Raw genomic sequence first — 22,460 nt, 5'->3', positions numbered from 1 at the left:
AGGAGTCATCTGCAGCCCAATATTTAAAGCTCGAGCAGGTCTATAAAATAGAATCAATTCCTGACTTAGTCTAATTAAGGTGCGGCTACCAGTGCCAGCCCATGTCCCATGTAAATACCAAAGAGCAGGGATCTCTTTCCCATGTCCCTCCTAATACAAACACTTGTCCCACAATTATACTAACTAGCACTAATTCTTTTCTTGTGTTTGTACCAATTTTTGGTCTCTTCCCCTATGCCCTCACTGCCTAGGGTCAGTCCCTGCTGATATATCCATAGTGACCTACAGCAATTCCTATCCGATGTCTGAGATGAATAGCATTTGGCAAGGCTCAATAGCCTAGGATGAATTTTGATGTAGAAATGTGTCATTTACAAAGAGGTCCTTTATCTTTGCAAAGGACACTCCTGTGGCATATGACACTGGTACCTCTTCAGCTCTGTTAACAAACGCTTGTCTGTTTTCACCTCAAGGGCTAAAGCTCTGTTGTTAAAAATGATATTCTTGTCACCGAACAAAAAGCCAATGGTGACTTTACTCTAAGGCAGCTTCCTGACAATCAATGGTTAGAACCTTGCTTACAGAAAGACCGACACACCTAGGGGACTCAGGGTGGACTCAGCCCAACCTGACATCTCAATCACTGCAATGGAGCTCTCGGTTAGATTCCTGGGCTTGACACATCAAGTCCCCACACACTTTCCTCCCCAGAAAATCACTCCAGGCCTATGAACCTGAATAGAGGTACATGGAGAAGGGGGAGGGACTGAGGAATGAATGGGTCAGGACTTCTGATTTCACTAGAACAGGGAGCTAATCAGTTAAAGAAACTTCCTCTATTGATACAGTCTAGTATATTCTCTACAACATGTGTGTGTACACACACACGCATACATATATACATGAATATATATGAATGGATGGATGTACATGTGTATATACACACAGCTGATGATGTAACTTATTTTGAGTAACTATACATATTTGTAACAATTTTTTTTCTTTATCCAATAGGGTGGTAATGAGAGGAAGAGAAAATAGATTTCTATTAATTAGAAAAAAACTTTTCCAAAGAGGAGGGAGAGTTGTATGGAGAATAGAGGTTAGCCCTGAGCGCTGAGACTTGCCCAGAATCCCATATTCAGTATGTGTCAGAGGCCAGATTTGAACTGAGGTCCTCTGCTCCAAGTCATCTTCCTACTAGATAATACTACTTCTCCTATGTACCTGGAATTGTAAAAAGAATTGTTGGGCAAAGGCAAGAAACAAGGCCATGGGATCAAATCAAATCAAAAACAATAAAATATTTGAAAAATAAATACCTCATCCTGTGGTTGCCCTGATGAGCTGATGACTAGAGCTATTGCCATTACACAGAAGCAGATAACTAACATTTTGCTAAAAAAAAAAAAAATGCAAAGCTAAGTCAAACTTGAATTCTCACTAGGTGCTTTTTCTCTTGCAATTTTGTTGCCTTATGGAGAGGTTAGTTTTAGTTTCTCAGCTATATCCCCCTTTCAAATAGGGAGAAATAAGTTTTCCATTACCTAAGGAATAAGGTAACAGTTTACTGATTATCTGGCTTCCTGGCTTCTCCTTTCTTCTACTAGATCCCAAGAAATGAATGAACTCTGAGAAAGGAGAGGGTCACATCAGTATATTTGCTATGATGTAGAACAGGGTTGGCAATGACGGCAAAATTCTTAGGGTGGGGGAGTGGAGGGTCATTGGTGCATCTCTTAAATTCTTGTCCAACCAAACCATAAAAGGAGGGGAGAGAGAACCCATACACTCACCATAATCGCTGTCATAGAACACAATGAATTTCTGCCACCGTAGCTCTGTGACCAGCTTGAGCATGACATCATTGAGGCGAACAGGAGGACGTGAGGCCAGTGTGTACTCTTCCCCTTCTGGGCTGGGGTTCAGGTGGCATGCTGTTCTGGGGGAGCCCCCTGGGTTACGCTGGACGAAGAGGTGCGGGATGTGCATGGCGTCCGTGAGCGACTGCAGGGCATTGGCAGATGCACAGCCTGTGGATGTAACTAAGGCCAGGATGCCCTGGGTCATCAGGTCGCAGGCTGGGAAGATAGCAGAAAATGAGAGACAGAAAGAAGGAGGAGGAGGAGGAGGAGGAGGAGGAGAGAGAGAGAGAGAGAGAGAGAGAGAGAGAGAGAGAGAGAGAGAGAGAGGAAACATGAGCAAGAGGATGGCATTGGTTGTCCTCTGGTGGGCCCCATATGCCTCCCTTGAGGTAAAACTCATCTTGAGTAACAATACAACTTCCAATGATGAGTAAAATTCATAGTGATGTTCAACATGGTGGAGCCTAGACCTGATGTCTAGGAAAAGCACAGCATTTCAGAAACAGAAAGGGCATTAGGGAGGCCAGGGTTCTAGATTTTAAAGCCAGAAATGGCCTTAGGAGCATCTAGTCCAATCTAATTTAGACCCCCCTCTTTTCACAGATGAGGAAACTGAAAACCAATTACTTAACTAAAAAAATGGCAGCCCTGTGTCTTCTGATACAAAGACAAGGGCTTTTCCCCCTCTATGCCAGGCTTCCTCCACATCTCAATTTACAGCACAAAAATATTTCATAGGTTTACAGATTTAGAACTGGACAGGTAGTAATCTAATCCAGCCCCTTTCTTTCACTGATGAGAAAACTGAAGGATCGGTTTGACCCAGTATGCTCAGTTTACTGACAGAGGATCAAAGATCATAGATCAAACACCAGAAGGGTCCTTACAGAGTCATCTAGTCTAATCATTTCATTTGCAGAGGAGAAAACTGAGGCCCAGATAGATAAGGGACTTGACCAAGGTCAAATAGGAAGTGTCAGAATTTGAACTCAGGTCCCTTGACTTCATAGACAGAGCATTCATTGTGTACTGTATATTTCATCCAACAAAAGCCAAAGAAAACAGTTCCCAGACCCCAGGGTTCAGCAAAGCACCCTGAAATGGCAAACTCATCAGTTTGGACACCTAGTGCAAACAGCAGATAGGGGAAGGAGAAGGGGAAAGGAAGCAACTAGCACCAACTATATTTTCCAGATTCAGAGCACAAAATAGCACATAGAAAAAATGCTTCTGAAAAATCACTGACCCTTTGGAATTTGAAATAATCAAAGCTAGATGAGAGTAGCCAATTGCAGGTGGTCACATCAGTCGAAAGGAAAGTCTGAAGTCTTGCAGAATAACCCAGAGCTTCCTATAAGAAGCAAACATTCACTCAACATGTTTTAGCTTGCTTCCAAACTCAGCGAAAACACATGCAACTTTCAAACACTGATGGCAGACCATCTGCTGCAAGAGGAAACTTTTTAGCTACTCTGAAAGTGCTGGGTCCTCAGCAGAGATTCCTTTGATTCATCGAGGAAACTCCCTAAGGATGAAGAGAGGGGAGAAAATGAGGCAGAGACTACAGAGAGAAGCAGGGAGAAGAACTGATGGAAATATCTAGCTCCTCTATCAATACTACCTAAAAGGCAACCATATTTTCTCCTCCTTGGGTTTTATATATTTTGCATCTTGATTTTAACAAGACAGGATTCTGGTATAGTAACTTAGTGGTTGACTCCAAAACTGTGGCTGAATTAAACATAAAGATCTCCAGGAAACCGAAACCCTACTTTGGGGCAGGAATTAACATGAGAAATTATTTGATGTTCAGTACTGCTCAAAGTATCTTAGAAGGGGCAGTGTAGTACAAGGATAAAGTGCCGGATTTGGTATTGGAAATAATGGACTGAAATCCTGCCTCCAATATTTACTTGTTTTGTTTTGTCTTGTTTTGTTTTGTCTTGTTTTGTTTTGTCTTGTTTTGTTTTGTCTTGTTTTGTTTTGTGGGGCAATGAGGATTAAGTGATTTGCCCAGAGTCACACAGCTAGTAAGTGTCAAGTGTATGAAGTCAGATTTGAACTCAGGCACTCCTAAATCCAGGGCCAGCGTTTTATCCACTTTGCCACCTAGCTGCCCCCTCCAACATTTACTTGTAGTATGACCATGAGGAAGTAACTGAAACTCCCTGATTCTTGGTCTCCTCTTTAAAATGGGGATTATAATACCCATAGGACATCTATTTTAGAGAATTGTCATAATGTACAAATGAGACAATGTATGTAGAGTGCTTTGTAAATGTTTGAGTATTTACATAAATACCAGTAATTATTTTAAACAGAAAACTCATTTGAGAAGTTCTAGCTATTATTGATACTATTTATAATTTATGTTTAAGATATTTATTGCCTGCACTATTATTGATTATGTATTACTTATATCACATGAGATATATACATATGGAATTTATATTCAATATATTTATTGTTCCTCCCCTAAACAGAGCACTATGGTAGGTTCTAGGTAAGCTTAAGTAACAATAAGAGTAGTAGTAGTACTAGGGTGGACTGGGTGGACATCACAAGGGGCAATTTGGTCTCAGTACTAGTAGTAATACCTAATATTTATATATGACTTTTATGTTTGCAAAAATCTTTCTATATATTATCTCATTTGACCCTCACAACAATACTGGTCAGAAAGATGCTAATATTATTACCTATTCTATATGTGAATAAACTGAGTCTGTGGAAAGCTAAGTGGGTACAATAGATAGAGTACTGAGCCTGGAGTCAGGAAGACTCCTCTTTCTGAGTTCAATTCTATCCTCAGACACTGACTAGCTGTGTAATCCTGGGCAAGTCACTCAACCCTATTTGCCTCAGTTTGCTCATCTGTAAAATTAGCTAGAGAAGGAAATGGCAAACCACTCCAGTATCTTTGCCAAGAAAAACTCAAATGGAGTCATGAAGAGTTGGACATGACTGAAACAAATGAACAAAACTGAGCCTGAGAGAGGAATTAAGTGACTTGTGCAGGGTCACACAGCTAATATGTGTCTGAGATAGGATTGAAACTCAGGTTTTCCCAACACAATGTCCAGCACTCTGTCCACTACCATATCTAATCAACTCCAAGACTTAGATAAGACATGCCCTCGTGTCATGGAGCATATAGTCTCCCAGTTATGTATGAAACATAAATTACTATAATATAACATAATTTATGATAAGCAAAAGAAAAGTGCTATGGAAAGTTTAAAGTTAGGGGGAGTGGGAGTCATTAGCAACCCCAGAATAAGGAGGGACTTCACCAGGAAAATATTGTTTGGGTTGGATTTTAAAGGATTAGTAGGAATTCAGTAGATAGAAAATTGGCAATAAAAAGCAATACAAGATGACAACATAAACAAAAGCACAGTGACAAGAAAGCTTGGGTCAAGGCCAAGAGATGTAAATTCTGTAACATTGGTGCTATTATTATCTCCATTCTATAGATAAAGAAACTGAGGTTGAGAGGCAGATATTACCTGTCTAGATCACTGCTAATCAGCATCTGAGAAAGGATTTGAACATGGGTATCCCTAAAATTGAGATGGAAAATGTCAAAAGACTTTCTAAAGGTAACACAGATAGAAAGGAAAAGTACCTGGATTTGAGCATGGCCTCTGACTCCAAGTCCAAGGCCATTTCCTCTGTTTTCTTCCCTATTTCAAAGGATCCATGATTGATTTCATTGTTGTGGGTAAGCCTTCTACCAAGGCCTGATCCAATCAGCCTTTGATCAATGTCTGCCCCAATGGGCCTTCTATCAATGCCTCCTTGCCCCCAATAAATGACATTTTATTTGTCACTGCCCTTCAATCATCCAAGGTAAGAATAAGACAGATACTCAGAACTTTGGGATTCTCCCTAGGTCAGACAATAGAAGCTGCCTGTCTTCCTGATATGCTCCAAAACCTATCATTACATGTGGTATTGTTGCATTGCTACATCCTTTTGAGCTTGGGCATTATCTAGAAGCGGGGATAGGTTGAGTCTTAGACTTGGGTTCAAAACTTTATCTTTGTGAGCTCATGAAGGAGGTGTGCCTAGATAGTAGTTCATCTAGAAGAGGACTTGGGGTCTTAGTGGCCTCTAAGCCCCATATGGGTTAACTTAATAGTGGAATACAGCAATGAGAAAAGCTTTTTAAAAAGACAACATTAAGAAAGGTATTGCTAGGGGCAGCTAGGTGGTACAGTGGATAGAGCACTGGCCCTGGATTCAGGAGGACCTGAGTTCAAATCTGACCTCAGACCCTTGACACTTGCTAGCTGTGTGAACCTGGGCAAGTCACTTAACCCTAATTGCCTCACCAAAAAGAAAGAAAGAAAGAAAGAAAGAAAGAAAGGAAGGAAGGAAGGAAGGAAGGAAGGAAGGAAGGAAGGAAGGAAGGAAGGAAGGAAGGAAGGAAGGAAGGAAGGAAGGAAGGAAGGAAGGAAGGAAGGAAGGAAGGAAGGAAGGAAGGAAGGAAGGAAGGAAGGAAGGAAGGAAGGAAGGAAGGAAGGAAGGAAGGAAGGAAGGAAGGAAGGAAGGAAGGAAGGAAGGAAGGAAGGAAGGAAGGAAGGAAGGAAGGAAGGAAGGAAGGAAGGAAGGAAGGAAGGAAGGAAGGAAGGAAGGAAGGAAGGAAGGAAGGAAGGAAGGAAGGAAGGAAGGAAGGAAGGAAGGAAGGAAGGAAGGAAGGAAGGAAGGAAGGAAGGAAGGAAGGAAGGAAGGAAGGAAGGTATTGCTTCCAGGTCACAAAGGCAATAGTTCCACTATTCTCTAACCATATGTAAGGGACAATCTTCAGCTTGAGATGTCATAATTTATGAAGAAGATTGAAAATCTAAAGAATCCAGAAAAGGGGAATTAGAATAAGGAATGAACTCAATACCATATCACGTGAGACTAAGTTAGAAGATCTAGGAGAGATTTCTCTTGGAGAAGAGAAAATGTACAGGGAGGGGGGAAGATGTGAAAGTTTGATTCCTGTATCTGAAGGAGCACTGTGGAGAAGAGGGATTAGCCTGGTTCCATCTGACCCAAAGAATAGCGCCAGAAGGACTGGGTGGACATCACAAGGGGCAATTTGGTCTCAGTCATGAAGCACTTGCTCTCAGTGAGAGCTGTCCAAAGGGGGAATGGCTGCCTCAGGAAAAGGGGGGGGTCACCACCTAGGGAGGTTTCTGGGGCAAAGCTGAAAGGTTATTTGTTAGTTATGATGAGGAGGGGACTCTCAGTTTGGTTTGGCCCAGACTAGACGGCCTCCAAAGTCATTTCCCACTTGACATTCTGTGATGGTCTGTCCCAAACATTTTTATTGACCTCCCTGAATGTGTAGAGCCCTCCACAGGAGTCCTGGACTTCCCACTTTTTCTCCTAAAGAGAGGCTTCTTCCCAGAGGCAGCATTTTGCCCCCAAACAACCAGCCATGATCCTTTCCATCCTTGAGTGATCCTGGACTTCCACCAAGTCTCTCAACAGCTGTCAAGGCTCAGGGAGTGTGGTCTTTGAGTCTCCTAGGAGATACCAAAGCTGGCCAGCTTCTGCTTAGCCAGGTATTGGATTTTTCACAGTGGCTTCATTTATAATGGCCTCTGTTATTTCCCAATGGTATATTCCTTGGCTTTTTAAAACCACTCTTACAATACAGGCTCTTTGCCCAACCCAGTGGAGAATCATTAATTATATTTCCCTTGATACTCAACTGGTCCTTTCCTTAGCATTTAGTTGGTACTTTCTGTACTTTAAGACCTTGTTCTTATGTGCCTTTGACCCTCAATTCAATGTAATTCAACAAACATTTAATAAGCCAGTATTATATGCCAGAAACTTTGTTAGGTGCTAGGGATTCAGGTAGAGAGAGAAGAAGGAAGGTGTTAAGGGCTAAAATTCTAGCTAGTCTGTCTAAAATATCTAATGAGTGGTCGCCAATAAATTATAAGCTTTAGCAAGAGTTAGACCTTTAAGCGTTTATTAAGGAAAACAAGAATTTGGTAAAGAGAGAGAGAAAGGCCTAGATTCCTATCTATTAAAGGGAGAGCACATTTCTAGCTCCGCTCTCCACCAGAGTCCAAAGGAAAAAGAGCGAGACTGAGCGCCAGTCTCTTCCTTCCTCCTCCCACTAGTCCGCGTCACTTCCTGACTCCTGGTCTTGCCCTCAAAGACCTTTGCTTCATGGGCAGAACTCTTCTACAGTAAGTATCCAGCAGGTGGCGTCATTCCAATCGTTACAGTCCCCCCTGTTGTTCCTCAAGAAACAAAATGTTTCCTTGACGGAACAGTAAAAACAATATAATAACTATTGCTAACTAATAATATGTGAACAACAATATAGAAAAGGAAGAGAGGAAAGTTTTGTCCAGAGGGGCGATTTTTTTTGTCCTCATGAACCGACGCTTTGACATTAGTCTTGCAAAGGGAGGGCCTCTGCAGAGAATACATTTTTTTTTTTTTTGGGAATATGCTTATCAAAAATAATACTTCTAGAATCAATTTACACTTGCCATGGCAACCAATTTGCCAGGGAAATGCTTTAAAGAGTTTGATCAAATAATCAGTTGAGGAAAAAAAAATAACAAAAACAAACAACTCAGAATATGGGAGCACAATACTCCTAGAATTAACATTGTATTATGAAATCAAAACCATCTTGCAATTTTTCAAAATTAGATAGATAAACGAATAGAAGAAAATACACATGGAACAATAAAAGACAATGAAATTCAAACTAAGGAAGTCTAAATGAATGTGAACTTAATATCAATAAGAGTATTATAAAATATAAACTTGATCACATGACTATAAAAAGCTTTTACAAATATTCTCCTTGTTTTAGAAACTAAGTATGACACAATCTCAAAAGCATGAAAATCTCTATGAAAATAAACCTATACCATTAATTTCAAAATGTATATGTAATAGCATAGAAATCCTATGTAACCTCTGAACTGACATTAATACTCTGAATGAATTCAGAACACTTTTGATTCCGATATCTAAAATCCCCAATACTCATATCAATACCTTGCTGCTTACTTCTACATTTCTGTAAAATATATACCCTTCCATGGCAAAAGAAGCGGAGTCTTGAACTATGGTGATGATTGTCATTCTTATTCGGCTTAAGTTTTTCTTCTTTAACCCCTCTATATTGTCTGTCGGGCTTTTCACCATACAAATGCTTTATAAGATTACTAATTAAAGACAAAAGCAGGTTAGCAAAATTATGAACAAATTGAGCATATCTGGAGTTTAAAGGGTTTTCTAAGGTTGTCTCAGAAGCACAACCAGGCTGGGGAAGGGCTGAGCCTGAAGCTGCAAATGTAGGTAGAGAAAGTTGAGCATGCGCATCAGATCTCTGGACTTCCCAGGCAGGGGAAGCAATGGGCTTGGCCATAGGAGGAGTAGAGGGTGGGGTCTGGAGAGGAGGGGAGGGACCAGAGCAATTTGAATCAGACTTGATTTTGAACTCAGGCCTGGATTCCTCTTCCCCCACTTTGCCTCCAGGTGCTAGGGGATTAAAAGCTTCTAGAGGGTGGGTCATTGCCTCCAGGCATGCAAAATTAAAGCAACAATTACTGTTAGAACTGGGAAAAGCTGCGGGAATCTCTTCAGGTTTCTCTGAAAAAGCATGGTTGGGAGAGGGAGAGATATTTCCTTGTGTGAGTAAGTTGCTGGCTCTTTTAACAAAAATAAAAAGAAAAATAGAAAATCCACAAAAACAAAGCATTAACATGATCTTATCTCCCATTTGTCTGGTTAAACAGACTAAAATCAAAAATGGGGTAATTAGGGAGTTTAAAAGGTCCATTCGAAAAAATTTAAAGGAAAACACAGCCAGTGGGCCAGTACTTAGCAATTTAAAGGGAGAGGGAGGGGAAATTTCTTACCCAACCAGAACATCAGAAGACTGAGGGTTAGCTTTCCTCTTCGTGGTCAGCCATCTGTTAAGGGCTAAAATTCTAGCTAGTCTGTCTAAAATATCTAATGAGTGGTCGCCAATAAATTATAAGCTTTAGCAAGAGTTAGACCTTTAAGCGTTTATTAAGGAAAACAAGAATTTGGTAAAGAGAGAGAGAAAGGCCTAGATTCCTATCTATTAAAGGGAGAGCACATTTCTAGCTCCGCTCTCCACCAGAGTCCAAAGGAAAAAGAGCGAGACTGAGCGCCAGTCTCTTCCTTCCTCCTCCCACTAGTCCGCGTCACTTCCTGACTCCTGGTCTTGCCCTCAAAGACCTTTGCTTCATGGGCAGAACTCTTCTACAGTAAGTATCCAGCAGGTGGCGTCATTCCAATCGTTACAAAGGGAAAGAGAGAGGAGAAGAGAAGGAAGAATAAGAGAATGGAGAAGAGAAAAGGAAGGGAGGGGAGGGGAGGAGAATGGAAAAGAGAAAAGAGAGGAGGAGAGGAGAGGGAGAAGAAAAGGGAGAAGAGAGGGGAGAAGAGGGGACGGGAGGAGAGAAGAGAAGAGAAAAGGGAAGGGGAAAGGAGGGGAGGGGAGGAAATGAAATAGTCCTTGACTTCAAGCAGCTTATATGTGGAAAAGCAAATGGATGGATACAACATATACACTAATGAGTAAATACAAAATCATTTCAAGAGAGAGAGAGAAAACATTAACAGTTGGAGGGAAGGAGAGTCAGTAAAGGCCCTATGTAGGAATGGCACCTGAGTTGTTCTGAATAAGCTAGAAATTCCAAGGCAGGTTGGGGACCAGAGGAAGTACATTCCAAGAGGTGTGGCTAAATAAAAGTTTATCTAAAAAAGGACTTAGGGTCTTAGTGGCCTCCAAGCCCCATATGGGTTAACTTAATAGTGGAATACAGCAATGAAAGAAGTTTAAAAGGTTCAGACAGCATTAAGAAAGGTATTGTTGGGAGCAACTAGGTGACACAGTGGATAAAGCACTGGCCCTGGATTCAGAAGTACCTGAGTTCAAATCTGGCCTCAGACACTTAACACTTACTGGCTATGTGACCCTGGGCAAGTCACTTAACCCCCATTGCCCCACAAAAAAAAGGTATTGTTTCCTCCTCATTCCCTCATTAGAACTGGTACCCTGGGATCTGAGAGTGATTTTTGCCTTTCCTTGACCATACTCAGGCCTGTCTGGCTATTTTTCCAACCTTTCCACCTACCTTGCCTTTATCTCTCCAATTCCCTTTTATGTGTTTTCTCCTCTATCCAAATGCCAGCTTCTTAAGGACAAGAACTGCTTGTACTTGTATCTGCAGAGCTTAGTACCATTTCTGGCACAGAGTAAAAAAATTAACTAATCCCAATTTCTCTATCAATCTTGATAGATAGAAGGTGCCAGTGAGGTACCTACTCAATCAGTGGGCCCTGGTCACTAATCTCCACTATAGTCCCCCTGCCTCATGGGTATGTCCTACAATGAGATTGGGGGAGAAGAATCCATATGTCCAAAACCCTCCACTCAACCTGCTTGTACCACAAGCAGACACCATGACACCAAGACCCCATGTTCAAGACCCAGGCTATGGGCTCCTGCTGGCTAACATTACCTATGTGTTTTCACTGTCCTCCATTGCTCCTTTGCTCTCTACCAAGAAATGAGCTCAGCATAGCTGGAAAGTAGATAATGTTAGTCTTCTACCTCTCCTCTACTCATTGCCCAGTGTCCTCCTTGCTGGTCCAGACTCCTACTGTCTTTGAAGGAAGCAAATCTAAAGAATCACTAACTTCTCAGTGTGAATAAAGATTCTATGGAGGGAAGGAGAACAGCTACAGGGATGCTAAATGAAGGTCACCAATATCATCATGTCCCCACTAGAAGTGACTAAGTAAAGCTTCATTCCATATGACATTGGCACTAGCATCCAGAAAAGAATTTACTCACTAAAACCCAACAGGTCTCAAGACACTAACTCAGAGGAAGAAGGATTCAAAAAGGCAGGTTGACCTAGGTGACTTTTTGTTCATAACCAATACAGGGAGGGATCTCCTCATTATCTAGTGGAAAGAGTCCTGGATCTCATCTCAGAATGCTTGGGTTTGAATGCTAGTTTTTCTAATTATTGGCTGTGTAGTATCAAGCAGGGGCAGCTAGGTGGCACAGTGGATAGAGTGCTGTACCTGGAATCATGTTTATGAGTTCAGCGCTGACCTCAGGTATTTACTAGCTGTATGACCCTAGGCAAGTCACTTAACCCTGTTTGCCTTAGTTTTCTCATCTATAAAATGGACTGAAGAAGAAAACAGCAACCACTCTGGTATCTTTGCCAAGAAAACCCCAAATGAGCTCACAAAGGAGTCAGACACGACTGAAAAATGACTGAAGAAATCTTAGGCGAGTCACTGTACTTTTATCTATGCTTCTGCTTCCTCAAATAAAAAAATGACAGTATCAGACTAGATGTTCCAGAAATCATTCCAGACTCAGGCACTTTCTGACCCCAACACCAGTTAATAGGCTCTTTGTGACCTCAGCACAGACCTGCTCGCTCTGTGTCTTCCCCAACTCAGAAGATTATGGGGGAAGTGGCTTAGTTAACAGCCTGAAAGTGAGTCTGCCTGTGCTATTATTTTTACTTTTAGAGGGACACAGAAAAAAATTAAGATCTGTTTGAGCAGCCACCTTTGGTGTGATGAAATCCAAATTGTTTAGCTTACCACTGGCGTCCCTCCACAATCTGACTCCAGCCCACCTTTCAGACACCTTTCGTATAACTCTTCACCACGCATTCTGCTCTAATCAAACTTGACTAATAGGCTCTGCTTCCTGCTTGCATCCCCTGGCCTCTCTTGCCTCACACTACTGCACAGGGCATCTCTCATGTCTGGAACACATTCATTCCTTAAATCTACTCTCTAAATCCTGTTCCTTCAGGTTTTGGCTCAAAGGCCACCTTCTCCAAGAAGTTTTTGCTCATCTCACACAACCATAGCCCAGATGAGGAAGAGACCTAAAAGGGCATCAGTCCAAGCCAGTCATTTTAGAGCAGAAAGGTCAAGTGACTTTCCCAAAGTCACCGAGGCATTAAGCATGAGAGGCAGGATTTCAGCTCAGAGTCTGACGGCAAAGAGAGTGCTCTGTCCACTGGATGACTCTCCCTTGCCTCCTCCAAATTCCATAGGGCACCTTGTCTAGGGCTCTTCTTTTTCATTATCAAATTTAGTTTTGTATAATTATTTTTTGCATTTGCTACACTGGGCCACTGGTGGGGCGGGGGGGGGGGGGCATGGAGTGTTGGAGTCAGGAAAACCTGAATTTGAATTCTGCCTCAGACACAGCTCATGTAATCTTGGATAAGTCACTTAATTTCTTGACTTCACCATTCACTGAACCTGCTGTTTGCCAAGTCTTGTGCTAGCTACAGGGGATCAGGAGAAAAAGAATAATTCCTCCCTTCTTAGACTGCTAGGTAGTACAAAGGATAGAGCTCCAGACTTGGACCTTTTATATTTACTAGCTGTGTAACATTGGGCAATCCTCTTGACTGCTCTTGGCCTCAGTATCCTTACCTGTAAAAGGGGGTCAATCACCTGTCTTTTAAAGCTGTTGGGAGGTTCAAATGAAATAACACATGTAAAGAACTTTGCAAACTTTAAAGTGCTGTACAAATGTTAGTTAATATTATCAACATTAATATTCTATCCCCATTTGGATCCTTGAGGACAGAAGCTCCATTGCTTCATGTTTTAAATCTCTCCCTGAGGACACAGGGCCTTGCACATCCTAGTTTCCCAATAAATGTTGGTTGAATTGAACCAAGTCTGTTTGGCCAGGGTAGCTCATACTGATTAAGTTTTCCAATAAGGGGAAATCCAAAGTGCTTTCCAAACTGTTGCCTAGATGGGCTACGAGTCAGCCAGGGCAGCCGAATTACCTCATCACATTCCATGTTAATTATGGTCTCCCGGGTACGTTATCGCTGCGGCTCACTAATGCGGTCTAATGACAAAAGCAAAGCAGGGGCCTCCAGTATGGGGAACGGAATTAACTGGCCTAGTCGTTTTCCAGAGCTGGGCACATAAGACAGCTGATTTATTTATTTGCAGCTGGGGCAGAGGGGTAGGGCAGTGAGACAAGCAGGAGCACATGTGGGCCGGCTCACCTGCTGGGCTGCCAGCAGAAGCCTCTGGCCTCATACCTGTCACCCCAGCAGCCCCCGAGCCATCCCAAAGGCCTTTAACCCAGGGAAGAGATATTCATTCTCTCCTGCCCTGAACATTCCACAGAGTACCACGTGGCCCCAACAAGAGGTCCAGGAAACTCAGGTTTGCTACTAATGAGACCAGCTGACAGTTACATCATGCTCTATGGTTTATAAATTGTTTTGCATGTATATTATCTCATTTCACAGGATATAAGAGAGGAAAGGGGCCTCGGGGAGCATCTAATCCATCCCATGCCTCATTGAGAATCCCCTCTACAGAATCTCCAACAAGGTGTCATCTTGCCTTTGTTGGAAGACCTCCAGTAAGGAAGAATCCATTAAGAGGAAGCATTGTTAGAGTGCTAGATGTGAAATCAGGAAGACCTGAGTGCACATCCTGCCTTTGAAACTGCTATCTATGTGAGCATAGGCAATTCACCTAACCTCTTCAGTTTCCACATCTGTAAAGTGGGAATAATAATAATTATTATTAATATAGCCTTATGACTATACCTCTCAAGTACCGACTTCAAAAGTTTCAAATGAGATAATATTAGGGGCTTTGCAAACTGTAAAGCACAGCATAAATGTCAGCTACTACATTACCTCCCAAAGGAGCCCACCTGATCATCTCAATGGCCCTGTAATGGACTGGACACAATACAAGTGTTACTATATCTATTGCACATCAGGTGGATAGAGCACCAGGTCTGGAGTCAGGAAGACTCATCTTCCTGAGTTCAAATCTACCCTTAGAAACTTAATAGCTGTGTGACCCTGGGCAAGTCACTTAACCCTGTTTGCCTCAGTTTCCTCATCGGCAAAATTAACTAGAGAAGAAAATAACAAATGACTTCACTATCTTGGCCAAGAAAATCCCAAATGGGACCATGAAAAGTTGGGCATGACTGAAAAACTACTGAACAATATTGCACAACATATAAGGAAACTGAGGCTGAAAAAATTGTGATATGTTCAAAGTTATATGGCTGCTAAGTCATGGATCTTGATTTAAAGTATAGACTTTTTGACTTATGGGAGGCAGTTGTGTCATGGTAAAAAAAAAAAAAAACATTCAGAGGACCTAGGTTTAAGTCTCACCTTTGACATTTACTATCCGTGTGACCTCAGGAAAACCATTTAACCTTCCTTGGTCCCACCTTCCTCATCTGTAAAATAAAATTGTTGTACCAGATGGTCTCTGAGGTCCTTTCTAGCTCTAGGTTTCTGAATCTCTGGCATGCTTTGAATGCTGGTGCTACTACTTGCTACCTTTGTAGCCCTGCCTCAGTTTCCCTTTCTTTAAAATGAAGGGGGACAGATAGGTGGAACCGTGGATAGAGCACTGGGTTGAAAATCAAGAAGCCTTCATGAGTTCAAATCCGGCCTCAGACACTTACTAGCTTTGTGACCCTGGGCAAGTCACTTCACCCTCTTTGCCTCAGATTCCTCATCTGTAAAATGAGCTGGAAAAGGAAATGGCAAACCACTCCAGTGCCAAGAAAACCCCAAATGGGGTCATGAAGAGTCATAACTGAAACAACCTAACAGCAAAATGAAGGAGATTGGGATTAGATGATCTCTAAGGTGTTTTCCAGCTGCCTTGTCCATTGACTCCAAGGTCAGCAGTCATTAAACTAATTAAAAATTAGTCTTAACTACTTAAAATATGCCAACTCTCAATTTAACATAAGGCCACCTGCTGGACCTTCCCAAGGCCCCTAACAGGAAGATCATCTGGCTCAAAATAGCACGAGTCAGGGTTAGACTTTCCAGGACAAGAAGGGTTACATATCCAGGGAAGCAGCATGAGGCAGTGGAAAGAATGGTGTCTTTGGAGTCCAGACACCTGGGTTCTCATCATGACTCTGTTCTGGGCATGCTTCTCTTTTCATTCTACACTCTCTTAGCATCCTCATCAGCTCCCACTGGTGCCATAATTATCTCTGTGCAAACAGTTGCCAGTTCTAAATATCTATCCTTAGTCTCTTTTCTGAATTCCAATTCCACATCACCGAGGTCCTGTTGGGCATTTCAAAAGGGTTGTCCTGTAGACATATCAAAATCAGCCCATCGAACATAGAACTCAGAATCTTTCTGCCTCTTACTGTTGAGGGTACAATTATCTTTCCAGTTTCCAGGTTTGCAACTTCAGTGTTATCTTCAACTTCTCACTCTCACCCACATGATCAGTTGATGAATTTTGTCATTTCTACATCCATAGCATCTTTGACATTTGCCCTCTTCTCTCCAATCATACATCCACACCCCTATTTCAGGTCATCATTCCATCTCACAATTGCCAACTGATTTTCTGATCATCTCTCTGTCTCTGTCTCTATCTCCCTGTCTTTGGCCCTATCTATCTTCTCTGTTCTTCTCCCCTCCCCCTTTTCTCCCTTTTCCATTCTCTCTCTCTCTTTCTCTTTCTCTCTCTCTCTCTCTCTCTCTCTCTCTCTCTCTCTCTCTCTCTCTCTCTCTCTCTCTCTCTCTCATCTATCTAATCTAGCTAGCTAGCTAGCTATTTCCTCCCTCCTCATCTCTGACTCTAATAATCATTTCCCTCTTTTCAAGATTCAGTTTCATCTTACTGAATTATTTTAAACTTGGGGCCCACTAAGATCCCCAAGTCTTTTTTCTAACCCTAATTCCTAGACTTGCATAGTTCTTTTTTAATTAAATTCAGGATTTTATATTTATCCCTGTTAAATTCAGTCTTATTAGATAAGTTCTCAGAATTTGTTACAGCCTGTCAAGGGATTTTTGAATCCTCATTCTGTCATCCTGTGTGTTAACCATCCTTCCCAGCTCCATGCCATCTGGAAATTTGACAAATATATCATCTATGCTCTATCCAAGTTATGGATGGAAAAGTTGAACAGAGGGCTGAGGACAGCTCCCCAAGGTCTTTCACTAGAGACTGCCCTCCAGCTTTGCAATAATCCATCAATCAATCACCACTCAGTGAGTCCAGGTTTTAAATGAGTTCCATTTAACTATACCATTATTCAGTCTTAATTTCCCTGTCTGGTCCCCAGGGTACCATGAGTAAAAATTTTTTTTAAAAAATTCTTTGCTAAATTTGAGGTCCAAGTCACTGTGTCTCTTGCCATTTCCCCAATCTACTAGTCTCTACAAATGCTCCAAAGAGCCATAAATTTATCAGTGTCAACAATTCTCTATATGGACCTTCCTTCCAATAACAAAGATCACAACTTAAGAGACAAAACCAGGGCTCTGCCTCAGGCATATAGAGTGAGTTCCCAAAGTCGCACAACTCATGTAAGAGGCAGGGCTTGAACCCAGGTCTTCCTGATTCCAAGTCCATCATTCTATCTATTGTGATACAAAGCTTCCCAATCTAGTAACTTTCTCCAAAAGGAAATGAGGTTATTCAGGCATGAGTTCATAGGATCAGAGATTAAGGTTCCTCAGAGGCCAACCCCCCCCCCATTTTACAGATGAAGAAATTGAGATCTAGAAACTTAAAGGAAGGAAGAAACTTAATAAGCACCTACTATGTGCCAGGCACTATGCCAAGTGTTTTAAAAATATGATCTCATTTGATCCAAGGTCACATTTAGATAGTAAGTGGCAGAGCCAGGGTCTGAACCCAGTGTTCTTTCCATTGATATACCATAAAAAACACAGCTTCCTAAGCTCAATCACACTCCGTGGCCATTGTTGAACCAGAATGGAGATAGCAACTCTCATTATAGAGAAAAAATAGAAGATTGTGTGTGCCTGTATCTCTCTGTATGTATATTAACATTTGGGTGTTCAAGTATTTGATAGTTTATATGCTGAAACTGGTCCCTAAATGAGCAAGCCTTATCTGCCTGGGTGCAAAAGAAAACTTAACTTAGCCCTGAGAAGATAAATACCAGCTTCATTTGGCTAGAAAACAAGGAGATCACTTATGTGGGTTTTTTTTTAAACCCATCCATTTTAACACCCAGAATTTCGACATGACAAGGAAGGTTTAGGAAGGTAGAAGCTTCAGCAGAGGAAGATGAGACTGGAAGTTTGTATCTCAATAACAACAAAGCATTTCCCCTTGACTCATCTCATTCACAGTTTACACAATTATTCTCCTTGAAAATAAACATGCTCACCTATATACAGTCACACACATTTTCATACAAAAAGACACACATTCAATACACATTTTTTTAAAAAAAGAGAAAGATACACACACTTACAAACATTCTCAGAAAGAGACATTTATATCCATACGCATGTGGAAACACAGATTTCAGGGATCAAGACAAAGTCCAAAGAGACCTCAAAAGCTATCTAGTCCATTTTACAGATAAGGAACCTGAAAGTTAGGAAGGTTAAATGCCATTAATTAAATACCCAAGTAGTCAGTATTGAAGGCAAGATTGAAACCCAGGTCCTCAGACTCCAGAGCTAATGCTCTTCCCATAATGCCACACTGCCTCCCTTATGTACAAATATCCATAAACAGTCTTTCTCTTTCTTTCTTTCTTTCTTTCTTTCTTTCTTTCTTTCTTTCTTTCTTTCTTTCTTTCTTTCTTTCTTTCTCTCTCTCTCTCTCTCTCTCTCTCTCTCTCTCTCTCTCTCTCTCTCTCACACACACACACACACACACACACACACACACACACACACACTTACACGTACACATTCATAGACATTCACTTTCTTTTTGAGTCTGATAACAACAGCACAGACATAGATTCTCAAAGGAATAGAAGAGACCTCAAAGGCATCTAGCCCAACCTGAACCTTACTAAAAATATCCTGGTTGACAAACCTAACAAGTGACTTCGCTAGAAGGTCTCTAAGGAGGGGGCATCCCACTATGTCCCAAGGCATACCCTTCCACTTCGGGGCAGCTCAAACTATTAGGAGGTTTCTTTTCACATAAAAATCATATCTATATGTCTTTGTAGTTTCCTCTCCTTTCTCCTCCATTGTGTTCTCTAGTGACCAAGTGGACTATATGTAGCCCCCTCTCTTGGGTGACAGCCCTTCAAATGTAAAGGGTCATAAGTCTGAAGCTAAGAATGATCTCCTGGATCACCTAGTCCAATCTCTCACTTTTATCTTTTTTTTTTTTTTGCAGGGCAATGGGAGTTAAGTGACTTGCCCAGGGTCACACAGCTAGTAAGCGTCAAGTGTCTGAGGCTGGATTTGAACTCAGGTCCTCCTGAATCCAGGGCCAGCACTTTATCCACTGCGCCACCTAGCTGCCCCCAATCTCTCACTTTTATATGTGACAAAAGTGAGACAGTTTCAGTGACTTAACCCAAGGTCACACAGGTAGTGCATAGACCTTGTGCTTTAGTGGCAAATCCTTCCACTGATTCATGATCTTTCCCTTGAAAGCAGCCATTATGTCTAACCTAAGTCTTTTCTCCTTCAGGAGCCTTCTCCTTCCACTTCCTTCAAAAGATTCTGGAATAAACTCGAAATCCTCCAACATGTTGGTCACTCTTCTGTGTACACACTCCAAATTCTCAATCCCCTTCCTAAGGTATTTGTCTGTTCAGTTCACATGATTCTACCTTTAATTTGATTATTTGGAAAGAGAATAGAAATGTTCATGCAATAGATTTCAACTCGCAACTTTGGGGTCTCAAATACACCTTGTGCATTGGTTATCCTCAACTTAGTCAGTATCCTCTCTGGAGTTAGAGGATCTGGGTTCAGATGCTCATAAATGGCAATTTATTGTAAGAAATGCTCAAAGACCCTTTTAAAAAGCTCTGCAAACATGGAGCTTAGTCATGCTTCTCCCATGTAGGGCCTTGGACAGCTCATATCAACAGCAGCAGCACTAGCATTTATATAGTATTTCAAAGTTGCAAAATCCCTTCCATAATTATCTCATTGATTTATGAGGTCAGGGAAGTAGATGAGATAAATGAGGTAGATGAAGCCTGTGAGGTAGGTGCCATTATTATCTCCATTTCACAGATAAGGAAATTAAGGCAGACAGAGGTGAAGTGACTTGCCTAGGGTCACACAGCTTATAAGTGTCTGAGGCACAATTTGAACTCAGGTCTTTCTGATACTGAGCCCAGCATTCCATCACTGACATTTGTTCTTTCTAGGCTTCAGTTTTCACATCTGTAAAATGTGGTGGTGGGACTGGAGAGCCTTTAACATCCCTTCCAGCCCTATGATCTTGCTGTTATCATTGAATACCCTCAAGTTACATACTTGTTCTGGCACCTCTACAAAAGCTTCATGTGAAGATTATTAATAAGCAAAGTCTAATTATACATAGGCTGTGGTAGTAGATAGGACAGCCTTAGACTTGGGAAAATCTGGGCTCACCTCATTCCTCTGAACAATATCATCAGTTTGACCTTGAGGAAATGACTTAACCTTCCAATGCCCTAGACAACTCTTTAAGAACAGACATTAGAAAAGGGTATCTGATTTGCAGTGATGGAGGGAGTATCCACACTGGGAGTTCCCTCAAACCAACGAAATCACAGACCAAACTCTTAATCTCCCCATCTCCCATAATATTTTATCCAGCTTGACTTTGTATCTCAAAAGTAGGTAGTAAGGGTCATACCAAACTTTAAGGCTATCCAGCCTACTCCTCTCCTAAGGCCTTGAGAGGTATGTCTCCTTTACAAACCTGAGGTATAATTAAGGCTCATTGAACCTCTCCTGGGCTGCTAATGGAGATGCCTGATGATACTTAATTTCAAATCCATTTTGAATGCTTTGCTAATTGGGGCACCATTAGAATGATGGTTATTTGGGGCTTTTAAAATAAAAATAATAAGCTCAAAATATATCAGATCAAAGGCAAAGCAGATATTAGCTTAATCAGGACTCAAAGATCTTTCAAGAGATGGAAGCTTAAATATTTCAACTTTTTGTAAACTAGGGGCCCAATAATAGCAGGCGAGCTCACCATGTCAGTTGCAAGCATACTCTAGGTCTGCCCTAATACAATAGCCGGCATGAGAAAATACAATTTCTTTTTTCCAATTCAGCCCTCTCTAGGAGTTAGTTTCTGTCTTAATTTTGTTTTTAAAAAGCATAAATGATTGATAAAACTACCAGACAGTGGCTCCCTAGCAAGAAGAACAAGTAAATGGAGGGAAGAGGTTGCAAAACTGCTCAAGTACCTTTTAGTAAGCTCTGCAAAGACAAGCCCATATTCCTGGAAGGAAGGATGCAGGCCAGCCAATGCTGGATCCATGGAGCATTGGGTGCTACTGGGCCAAGAGATGCTGCAAAGAGATGCTCAGGGCTAAAGATCACTTATGCTAATAGTCAGTGTCCACAGATGAGGTCCCTGAAATCGATCTTTACAAATAAAATACTGTCTCAGTGGCTTCTTCCTGTTGGTGAGATTTCTCCATGAGTTCATTTTTAGACTGTTTTCCCTGATGCAAATCTAAAACCTTCCATATCTTTGTGGTTGTTGTAGCTTCAAAATCTGTGGCTTCCTATAGAACTCAAACTGGGAATTTTATGAAGGGAATCCACAGCTAGGAGTGGAGAATGGGAGAACAGCTCACCTGAGGTGCAACCCAGGAATGGAAGCCCACCCTGGGCCACCACAAGGATTGAAGATTGAGGATGAGTGAGGAGGAAGTAGAGAGGGACTGAGCCAAAGGTATGGATGACAAGGGCAGTGAGTACCACCTGGAATACAAGATTTCTAGATTACTGAAGAAGAGTAAGACACCCCCCTCAAAAGTAAAATTAAAAAGTTTCCTCAATCTCTGAGTCCCATGTGGTCAGTGGGAAAAAATGCAGGATTTCGGGGGCCAGATGGGCAGAAAAGGATATTCATTACAGAATCAAATAGTGCTGCTGGTGCCCTATAAATTTTCCACCCTGGAGCAAAGCCTTCATGACCTTGCCCCAGTTAAAACTCTGCCCTGGTACCCAGCCATCTGGTGATGAGTCTTTCTTCACTTCCTGTAATTATATAAGTTGAAATGGATCTTGGGGGCATCTGGGATCATAGATTTAGAGTTTTAAGGGACCTTGGAGGCCAGTTAATCAGACACTATCTTCTATAAGAAGCCTTTCCTGTCCCCCCCCCAATGATAGTGCCTTATTTTGTTGATTGTTTCTAATTTGTCTTGTATGTGCCTCATTTGTATGCAGTTGTTTGTGAACTGAAATAATATTTGTAAGGCACTTGGGATATAGTAAACACTTAATAAATACTTGTCCTCCCCCCCCCCCATTAGAATGTAAGCATCTTAAGAGTAGGGAATATACATTGCCTTTCTTTGTATCCCTAGTGCTTAGCACAGGGTTTAGCACAAAGCAAGTGCATAATAAAAGATTGCTAATCACTGACTGACCAAATACTCATCTAGCCTCCTCTTGAAGAGTTCGGATTGGGCAAAGGGAGTGCTACCTTCCAAAGCAGCCCATTGCACTTTGGGATAGGTCTGATCATTGGGAAATTTGCATTGGTTTTTTTTTCTCCTTGATCCAAACAGAAATCCACCTC

The 22,460-nt window shown here is 41.6% G+C and overlaps 1 protein-coding gene across 2 annotated transcripts in view; it reads right to left on the bottom strand.

Moving 5' to 3' along the window:
* The window catches only part of GRID1 (glutamate ionotropic receptor delta type subunit 1), a 1,160,974-nt gene that overhangs the window by 769,000 nt on the left and 369,514 nt on the right, over window positions 1-22,460 (bottom strand). For both annotated transcript variants that reach the window (XM_043982152.1, XM_043982151.1), the window contains exon 3: window positions 1,797-2,081. In XM_043982152.1, coding sequence (XP_043838087.1) covers window positions 1,797-2,081 — 285 coding nt within the window. The remainder of the gene's footprint in view (window positions 1-1,796; window positions 2,082-22,460) is intronic.

This window comes from Dromiciops gliroides, chromosome 2 (assembly GCF_019393635.1).
Source record: "Dromiciops gliroides isolate mDroGli1 chromosome 2, mDroGli1.pri, whole genome shotgun sequence".
NCBI classification, from domain to species: Eukaryota; Metazoa; Chordata; class Mammalia; order Microbiotheria; family Microbiotheriidae; genus Dromiciops; species Dromiciops gliroides.
This window is presented reverse-complemented; position numbering and strand designations above follow the sequence as displayed.